Source organism: Polypterus senegalus, chromosome 14 (genome assembly GCF_016835505.1).
Source record: "Polypterus senegalus isolate Bchr_013 chromosome 14, ASM1683550v1, whole genome shotgun sequence".
Taxonomy (NCBI): Eukaryota; Metazoa; Chordata; class Cladistia; order Polypteriformes; family Polypteridae; genus Polypterus; species Polypterus senegalus.
The window spans coordinates 118,317,376-118,328,342 of record NC_053167.1 but is presented as its reverse complement, the minus strand read 5'-3'; the positions used below and the strand labels follow the sequence as shown (position 1 = coordinate 118,328,342).

Genomic DNA, 10,967 nt, shown 5'->3' with positions numbered 1-10,967 from the left:
AGAGCGAAATGAGGTGGGAGGGAGATGATGGCGTGACTCCCCACCCGCCTTAACTGTCAATCCCCACAAACACAGTCTCGAATTTGCATAAGCACACCCCTTCACCTACAATTTTAACTTAGTTACAAAGTGATCAAAACTCTCGTTTATATCCTCGTCCTCTCATTAAACTTGTATCCCGCATTACCTGTGGGCATGTGAAGCATGCGGTAGCCTGTCTATGAACTTAATTTAAAGTTTAGGTTTACACCTTGCTTTCTTTCCGAGGTAGCAGTACTCATGAATATGGTAGTATATGCCACTTTCGCTTCGCTTCTTATTGTTTAGCTGCCTTCTCAATTATATAATGCATGTTTTCTTAAGCGCTTTTGGAGGTCTTCCTGGTTTTCTCATTACTGCGTTGACAGTCAGTTCACGTGATTATGTGATGATGTCACACGAAACTCCATGCGTCTTTGCAGCTCTACTCCATTACAGTTAATGGAGAAAATACCTTCCAGTTATGACCATTAGGTAGAATTTGAAATGAAACCTGTCCAACTTTTGTAAGTAAGCTGTAAGGAATGAGCCTGCCAAATTTCAGACTTCTACCTACACGGGAAGTTGGAGAATTAGTGAGTGAGTGAGTGAGGGCTTTGCCTTTTATTAGTGTATGTATATATATATATATATATATATATATATATACACACATACATTATATATACACATACATATATATACATATACACATATATATATATATATATATATACATACATACACATACACATATATACATATATATATATATATATATATATATATATATATACATACATACAGTGGTGTAAAAACTATTTGCCCCTTCCTGATTTCTTATTCTTTTGCATGTTTGTCACACAAAATGTTTCTGATCATCAAACACATTTAACCATTAGTCAAATATAACACAAGTAAACACAAAATGCAGTTTTTAAATGATGGTTTTTATTATTTAGGGAGAAAAAAAAAATCCAAACATGCAAAAGAATAAGAAATCAGGAAGGGGGCAAATAGTTTTTCAAACCACTGTACTTCCGTATTCATCGGCAAAACCGTCATTGCGCTGGAAATCTTGAATCTGAAACGATACTTGTTGTATAAACCGACCCCCAAACTCTAAGCCAAAAATCTAGGACGAAATTCTCGGCTTATATAACGGGATCTACGGTATGCACAAACATTAATACATACTGTATATAAATAAAATAAAATGTTACCAAGTAAAACTGTCAGTGTGTATTTGTCTTTCTCTTACTGTCTCCCCGTGTATTATGTTAAGTCCTTTAATAGCTACTGGCTCATACTATACAAGACTTGGCATTACCATCCTTTTGCTAGAAGAGTGTATAACTAACTTAAATGTATATTTGCTTAACAGGCACGTCTTAAACCCATGCACTGTAGTGTTATGTTTCACCAGGAAAACTGAGCCAAAAATGAAAATGTTTTTAATATGTGTAACAAAAACATAGTAAAACCAAAATAAATACTTTACAGTAGAAAAGGTTTGTCTAATATTCACTTGTGTACTTATAAAAAAAATTAGTACACTTCCTTTGTGTGTCACCGACACACAGCCTGATATTGCAGTCTTTACAGTAGAAATGCAGCTACTCTTGCACAATGCTGAAGCTTAATGCAACTGAACTCGCTGGGCATATCTCAGTGGTTTGGTCATACAGCACCACATCATGAATCATTTTAATTTTCCTTGTCAGCGCCTGATGACCAGTGCACATAGTCTTCACTATCACTTGATTCAAGTAGTGGTTCTGTTTCAGTTTGTTCTACAGCTGCTTTTATTGATTTCATTTACCATTGTTTTTTTTTTTTAGTTGGAGCGTCAAAACACATACAAATATTTAATTTTTTGCAGCATAATGTAATTTCATTCACTAGATGGCAACAAAACACTGTACCCAGCATTATTTGAGCCTACAAATGTAAAGTAGGTAATTACACATCACTGCAAGCATGACTTAGGTTTAATCATATTGTAATTGTATAGAATTCAGAGCCTGAGTCATGCTTGGGGTTGACGTCAAGGAAGTTATAGACAATATTTGGTTCTTATTGCTGGTTCGGAGGATAAAGTAAGTCTTTATTTAATATGCAATTATTTACTGTGGACTTAATGACATTTCTAATAACATTTTAGACTGTAACAGTGTGTACAGCATCTTGATCTTGTGGATGAATGTATTACATCAGTAAAGAAAACAGACCAACTTCTCACTCCATGTTAATAGATCAGTTTTTACTTTATTTTGTTCCTTTAACAGCATATATCATCATTTGGTGATTTACAGAAAACTGTTTTTCAGTACATTATCAAATATAAATGTCATGCACTCTAGTGAAAAAAGCTGCAGAAAAGAGTCTTGCTTAAACTTAGTATTAGCAGACACAAGGGTGACCTTAAAGAATACTTGCCCAAATTACTGAAAGTCTGAGCCTCTATTGAGTGCATTTACAGGTATGCATGTATGTGTACAGTTTGTGTGTGTAAAATAAATGTTGGTTGTTTTTTTTTTTCTTTAAAAATTGGAGTCACAAGATATTTTTTTGTTTGAAATTATTTAAGGAAAATCTTACCTATTTCCCTGTTTAAGGAAATTGAAATTAATTGTGCCAATAAGCTTTTAATGTTTTAGGGTCTTCTTAATTCTTCATACAAATTGTATGAATATATTGTTATTTACACTTGTTGTGTCCATATTTTTTACAGTATACTTGCTTCTGGTTATGTAGCTTCATTGTTCATCATGTAAAATTTATTATGCTGTTTTATTTTCTGTCTGCTTGTTCTGGTTCTAATTGTATTTATATAAGTGTGAATGATGTCTTCTAGGCTTACACAGTTTTGATGTATTATTTTTTTTTCTATCTTTACATAAGCTACCATTGTAGTCTGTAATTTCTTTACACATACAGTACAAGTTTGGGAGGCTTTTTGACCTCTGGAATCTCAGCTACAAAAGCAAGCCTGAACAGTACCAAGCCAGTACCATCAAGCTTGTTTTAATTTATTGTGAACAATTGCAATTTAAAAAATAAAGTACTTCACTTTGAAATTTTTTTTTTGATTCTGTCAACAGTTTCCCAAGCCAGACCTCCTCCTAATCAAAAGAAAGGTAAGGAATGACGTTTTAAATTAAATCTTTGAATTTACTAATATGTTAGGGGACATGCTTTATACTTCACAGACAGTGCCACTTGGTAATAAAGATTTTTTTTTAAATGTATGACAGACGTTTTAGGAATTTAAAATAAATAAATATTCTTTTGAGAAATACAAGTATGTGTCAAGCATACAAGAAACGTGAGATGTTAAAGCTGTAGAATCAGAATATGGTGAAGTTGCTCATATCAAAAAAAGTGAATGCAATAAAAAGGTTTCAATTGGTTATGTACAATTTATATATAGTACAAACATAGGACGTAATTGTGAGGTAAACACCTCAAACATCTTCAGATGTCATTAGAAAAAATAGCTGTATTCAGTGTAGGTTGTCAAGTATAGAACTATTTGCTACAGTAATGATAAATCATATTCCTCTGTTTTGGTGACTGCTATAACAGTTAAAAGCAGAGATGTTTAGTTCATCACTATTTTTTAATTGTGATTTTGAAGAGTTCACTGAATAATTGTATCTTCAGATGCTCATATGATGCTTATTTCCCACAAATAATTGGATTCCCCGACTGACCGGAAATTCCCGACGGCACACACTGCATGACTGACAAAAAGTAGGTGAAATGAAATCGCACCACATGTCTGGTATGAAAACAGCTGTAGCACCAGAGAGACATTAAAGTAAACCTCAATGGAGTGAGCTTAAGTGCTGTGTTTCATGAGAAGAGAAAACACATATTGGTCCAATATGCTCATACACCCCTGCATGCATCACCTAGTCTGATGTCAGCATGCAAGAAATAACAGATGGGAAAATAAATGTGACCATATCTACTGTCAGAGACCTCCATCGTACAGGCCAGCTGATCGGCTTCATCCAAAACAAAGTCCTAGACGTTGTTTGTTCGTAAAAGAACATGGAAGAAACGTAGCAACAGGTGTTCACAGGAAAGTTCGTTGCTCATGCCACATGACTGTGTTCATGAAACACGTAAGGCAGACTCTGTGCAAACAAAACACAGTTCTGCATGCTGTTAGGTCAGGTATCCTGCAGCAGAGTGATCTGGGTTTCATGATGTCCATATTTCCAGCTGTTTACTGTGAAGCGCATTGCACAGACTGATTGTACAAATCATGGGAGGAAAAACAGTGCCATCTACTGAGTGTCAACTATGATATATGCACTTCATCACAAAATAAATATACCCACCACTATGCCACAACGAAAATCATGACAAGCAGCCACCGATTGTCCTTGAGCCAAATGCGTGGAGCTCTTTACTGACAAACGGCGAGAAACCATACCATAGACAAATGTCTCCTGACAAACTAACATATCTTCACATGCTCAGGAATGCTGTCAATATATAAGAGTTGCTTTTACATCCTTACATTGATGTTTGTTTGATGCACACTACTTTGGAAATTTGGATGAGCTACGTGCTCATTGTGGAGCACTATTTTTGAGGGAAAAAACAAAGGATAGTGTAGCCAAAATGGAACAGTACTGCTTCCTCTTGTGGTCGTCTAAGGGAATGACTGATCAAAACACAAGATAAAAGTTGGGGTGCCAACACGGCTGTCCCTGTTTACTTACAAACTTTAAAGAAAAATAGGGCACAATGACGCAAATACAAACAAAAAGACTTGTCCTCTGGCATTCTATATAACAGAACTCTGGCACTTCATTCCCAGATAATCAGTCAAGGCATGAGCTGGGAGAACTTTGTGCACGTTCTGTGGCGGTGGGGGATGGGATAACAGGCTGCTTGTCTTTATCAGTACATGTACAGGACAAAAGACGCTGAAGGAGAGGTGCGAACGGATTTAAGGTGGGCCGGGTCTACGAGTTTTTTCGTAGGCTCTGGTAATTCTAGTCTTAAGGCTTTTTTGATCAGTTTGCTTGTGTTTTGAAGGAGCTCCGTCTCTTCAGGTTTGAAGTCCGTAAGTGATTGCTCCTTCCAGGTGGATGGGCTTACATGCTCTTGAGACCAGAAAGCATGGAGTAAATTATCCTCATTGGTCATTTTCTTGGCACTGTGGAGGGAATGGAGGATTACATAGTTAGCGGCATCGCACGCTCTTGGTCCACAGTGGAGTAACATACTTGAAAGGAGGCCCTCTGATGCGCATGTGTGACACTATATAGACCACCACACATACTCCGAGACATTGGAACTTCCACAGGAAGTGCAAGAAGAAACTATTTACAACACAACACCTCCTTATCTATTCCATCCATGGGAGCCTCTATTAATAATCTCCATGCTATTGTGTGCCTTGTTATTTGAGGACCAGAGGTCTGTTTGTTCCACTAGTACTAGTATATTTTGCTGTACCTAGTATGCAATAAGGAAAATGAAGCCTCATTTCTATTAAACAGACTTGCTTTATGTTTTTAGGCTCTCGAACTCCTATTATTATAATTCCTGCAGCTGCTACTTCATTAATAACCATGCTTAATGCCAAGGACCTTCTCCAAGACCTGAAGTAAGTCTGTAATTCATTTTCAGGCCTAATGTTGTTTTTCACATGTATTCATTCAGTCTTAATCACTGTGGTTAAATACTAAAGTGTCATATTAATCACTAAAAAAGATTCTAACAATATAATCCAGGTGTCTTTTAACAGTGTTTCTAGATCATGTTATGCTTTGCTTTGATGTGATAGAGAATTGTTTGGAAGCCTATAAGATTCACTGTTAGTCTGCTCCACTTTATTTTCATTCAGCTAGTAATCTCTTTGTTGTCTTTTATAAGAACCAACTGAGAATTCTCTTAAGAGCCAAGTATCTTCAGTGTCTACAAAAAAAAAACCCTTAACTCAGCTTATTAACACTATGATCCTTGCATGCTGTGCTTTTTTGGTCCAGAGAGGAGTTTATCTTAATTGGCTAAGGAATTTTTTATATTTGTCATTATTCTAGCAAACAGCACAGTGAAAACGTGAAGTTATACAGAAGTTGTTTGACTTTTCTTTTCTCTGTGAACCTGGTTAAAAACATTAATGTTTTTGTTATAAGCATTTCCTTTTATCAATACCTCCATTTGTGGTAGAGGTTTTTAAAAGCATTTAATTTTTGGAGCTTTCTTTCTTTTTTTTGTAATTTTAATTTCCCACATTTTCGTTAAGAGTTGAGTTTTTTGAGTTGATATTAAACGTACAGTCTCTACTGTAATGGTGGCCAATTGTGATTATTTTTTTACTTTTTTTTTTTTAATATTAGTGGTGCAGTTGTAGCGTTGCTGTCTCTCATTGAAAAGATCATGAGTTCACATCCTGGGTTCTCACTGCATGGAGAGCACTTTGAGTAGTGGGAAAACAGTTATATAAATGTATAGAATTACTATTAATGCAAATGTCTACTGGTAGGATGGTCATGCATGGTTTCATATTATGTTCTGTTGCATTGCATTTGTCACAGACAGGGAAAAAAATCCATAATATTATGAAGATTTAGTAATGGCTTCTTTATTACAAATTAGGTATGCAATTTTATTTATTTTTTTATTTTTATTTTAGTTAGGCATGTATGCCTGCTTGGGTAGTCTGTGCAGTGTATGCATTTCATGTTGAACAGTATCAGCTGGCATCTTGTGTGTTTTACTTAATACAAAACCATGCTTCCTTGTCAGCACTTTCATTCATGTCCTATTACTAGCTCTTTTTACTCTGTAAAAAATGAGTTTTTGAACAGCTACAGCAAGTGGTAAGATGCAGTTGGAAGACGTTTCATTCCAACTTCCTTAAAAGTGAGTATACATGTTTTTTCATTATCATTTGCCCCACATGCTAGATTGATACTGTAGTATAGTTATGTTTTTATTATGTTGAGGAAGTAAAGAACTGTTTTCGTTAAGTCACAGGAATAGTCATTTTGTTTGCTGTATTATAGATAGAGTAACATTTGTACAGACTTTTAATCTCCTTAGCGTTAGACCCAAGCACTACTTGGGCTGTAAAAACCATGCTAAAAGCGTTAGAACCGAGAATCACTCAGGCTGTAAAAGTGCTGTCAGCGCTGTCGTTCTTTGGAGAAATTATGTCTGAGTGCAAGTTTTTACTAATTATGAAATATCTGTACTCACAATGAAGATTTTCATGAGATTACTCATCCAGCACCCAAACTCAAGAAAATTTTAGAGATGTACCAGGCCATTGTAGCAAAATTTTGGAGTGTTCACATTCCAGACTGTCATGTCCGCATCGATGAAAGTCTCTTGGCTTGTAAGGGCAGACTCTTATGGATAAAGTGGATGCACGTTGGATACATTGTGTCAAAAAGAACAAAATTTGGCATTAAGTTTTACGATCTTTGTGACTTTAAAATGGGAATTTGGTTCTGTACACAGGGAAAGGGAGAATGTTTGATCTAAAATACGATCAGTACTGCATTGCTACGTCATCGGTGCTGACTTTGATAGATGCTCTGCTGGATCAAGGTTACTGTGTAACCATGGACAATTTATATACTTCACCAGAGCTATTTGACTTCTTGCTGCAAAGAAAGACTGACACATATGGAACAGTATGTCCCAATCATTATAGCATGCCTGAAGACTTTGGCAGAGTTAAATTGCAGCGAGGTGTGGTAGTAGCAAAAGGGGAAAGTGCTTGCGTTGAAATGGAAAGACAAGAATGATGTTTGTCTTCTTAGCAATGTACATAACGCAACTACAGCCACTGCACAGGCTAAAGGCATCAAGCAAGTTACAAAGCGTTGTGATGTGGTCAATTACAATAGCACAGTGGACAGTGTAGATCATGCACACCAAGAATTGACTTTCTGTTCCGTTATATGGAGGCAACAAATGAAATACTACAAAAAGATATTTTTCATCTGGTGGAACAGTGCATTTGGAATGCATTCAACTTATACCAAAATAGAGCTGGTGAAATTGTATCTCCTGCAAACTTTACATACCAGCTTGTAGAACAAATTATTGCCACACATCCACTGTCCACACTACCGCTAAAGAGATGTGGTCAACCCAGCACATTGCGAATCAATGCAGAGCATTTTATTGATAGACATTTATAGATTACTAGCAGATTACCCAGTGGCTTCGCTCACTGAGTGGAAGGAAAACATTTGTGGCTCTCATGAGGCAACGGCATTAATGCCGTCTGGACAACACGTTCCACGTGATTCAAATTTAACCCTCTGTGCTTGGCAGTACTCACACATGATGTCCATTTCTCCTATTGTAACTTTTGAATGTAGGCAGTAATCTTTTTCAGTGTTATAATTGAATCCCTCCATATACAGACCCTGAAGCCTGTGTGACGTGGTAGCCTGTGAATACTGCATCCGTCGAATTCAATTCTGTTCAGCACGTTGTTTGGGTGTTTGTGAGGCCCTCAATTGTGATTGTCATATACGTTGATCTGCGAGCCTTCTCTCTCGATCTGCTTCTGTCTCATTTTGTCTGTGTAACCTGACCGTTGTGGTCATACGTAATTTCCGTTTCAAACACGAGTGCGCAAGTGCATTATAATATATTCTGTGGTCATACATAACTTCCTTTTCAAACGCAAAAAGAATTTTACATATATATATATATAGATAGATATACCTCAAACAGAAAAAATAACAGATTCCAACTCGTACCTGTGCAGTGTAATGTTCAAAAATTGATAAATCTGAAAAGAAAAACCAAGAAAAAAAACTATTATTGTCCCAACTGGAACGGTAGATTGTCTAGACTGTGTGAGCAAGGGGCCTGAGTTACCTCGAAAGCTTTCATATTGTAATCTTTTTAGTTAGTCAATAAAAGGTGTCATTTTGCTTGACTTTTCACTACATTCATAATGGCTAACAGGGTACAACACCCTAGTACTAAAGATTTACCAAAGGACTCGTTTTGAGATTATGTACTGTTTTGGCATCATTAGTAGTAGTATTATTACTGTTCTTATTTTTGTTACTATTGTTCATTTCATATTATTTTTTATTCATCATTACTATTATTACTTTTATCATTATTATGCTTTTGAGATTTAATAAAAATTTAATTTTTCTTGCCAAAAAAAATGCAACGCTTTTTATATAGATTTTTTTTTTTTAATAAAATGCAACGCTAAGGAGGTTAACAGGAATACCCTCATTGTTATCAGTAGTCTGCATATGTTTTTGTAATATCTTCAGGATAAAAGTACTGCATTTTCTGGGTCACTAGTGTTTTTGCAGTCACTGTTTTTTTTATTCTTAAATTAATTTTGGTTGAGGCTAAAGTGCAAGGTTTGCTAGAATTAACTTTTGGTGTGTTAGTGTTTTGTAGTGCTTTAATAACAAAAATTATTCTGGTAGTGCCATTTTTGCAAACTCAAAAAGCTTTTATGGGTTTTTTTGGTTGATGTCTTTTTCAGTGGATACCCTGCCACGAGCAAAAGTATCTTGAATATGTATCTCTGCTTCCTAAAACCCAGAACAAGGACACTTCTCACTTTAAAGAAAGAAATTATTTAATAGTAGTTTTTCTGCTGCATCTTCCTTTTAAGTTAAACATTGTGAATACATTTTAATACATGTACTGAAAGTTGTGGTAAACCTCATGTTCAGCTACATTCTGAAACTGGCTTTTCAAAAAATGTAAATCGTAGTTTTGCAATTTTATTAATTTCCAAGTAGTCATTTTCATAATGGATTTGCACTTTATCACATCTAAATATATATCACGGATTTTTCGCTGGTTCGCGGATTTCTGCGGACAATGGGTCTTTTAATTTATGCTACATGCTTCCTCAGTTGGTTTTCCCAGTTGATTTCATACAAGGGACGCTATTGGCAGATGGCTGAGAAGCTACCCAATCAGAGCACGTATTACATATTAAGTAAAACTCCTCAATGATATACGATGTGCTTCCCACGCGGTGCTTGATTGTTTGCTTTTATCTGCCTCTCTCACTCTCTCTGCGCCTGACGGAGGGGGTGTGAGCAGAGGGGCTGTTTGCACAGAGGCTGTTTGCCTAGAGGATACGGACGCTCCTCAGAAAATGCCGCTTTATCGCGGTGCTTCGGCATACTTAAAAGCACGTATTGAGTTTTTGATTGTTTGCTTTTCTCTCCCATGCTCTCTCTCTGACATTCTCTGCTCCTGACACACATTCTTTGAAAAGGAGGATATGTTTGCATTCTTTTAATTGTGAGAAAGAACTGTCATCTCTGTCTTATCATGGAGCACAGTTTAAACTTTTGACTAAAGGGTGTTATTTCATGTCTAGAGGGCTTTAATAATGTTAACAGTGTGGGAGAGTTTATAAGGGCTTAAAATATATAAAACTAACCATACAAACATATGGTTTCTACTTCGCGGATTTTCATCTTTCGCGGGGGGTTCTGGAATGCAACCCCCGCGAGTGAGGAGGGATTACTGTAAACCAAGCAATAAATATTAATCATGTGTATTCAATAAGTGAATATATTAAAAATGCTGTTCTAAAGTAAAATTCAGTCAAACTAAACAAATATTGCTTCTGCATGATGCCATCTTTTCTTTAATAATGAATTAATGTTAGAGTATTTCTCGAATTTTATTGTTTAATGTTATGTTGGTGGTAGTGTTTTATAGCAGCAGCGATATTTATCAAGCGTCTCGGAATTACTCGTAAGAACTGCACTAATAGTCATACTAGGATAAGAATTTGTCCTACCTCAGAGTAGAACATAAGAAGTGTTTAAAACATATCTTACACCTACTCTCAGCTGTAGTTGAGAGTTCATATTTTAGAGTGAATAATGTCATGACTTCATGACTGTCTAAGCCGGAAACTGAAACTCATGAAGATATTTTGTAGTTTTCTGATA

At 35.9% G+C, this 10,967-nt stretch overlaps 1 protein-coding gene across 1 annotated transcript in view; it reads left to right on the top strand.

Moving 5' to 3' along the window:
- cdc73 (cell division cycle 73, Paf1/RNA polymerase II complex component, homolog (S. cerevisiae)) overlaps positions 1 to 10,967 on the top strand; it is a 342,051-nt gene that overhangs the window by 234,306 nt on the left and 96,778 nt on the right. Inside the window, exons 12-13 of the mRNA XM_039734564.1 lie at positions 3,123 to 3,158; positions 5,563 to 5,650. Of these exons, the coding sequence (XP_039590498.1) occupies positions 3,123 to 3,158; positions 5,563 to 5,650 (124 nt within the window). The remainder of the gene's footprint in view (positions 1 to 3,122; positions 3,159 to 5,562; positions 5,651 to 10,967) is intronic.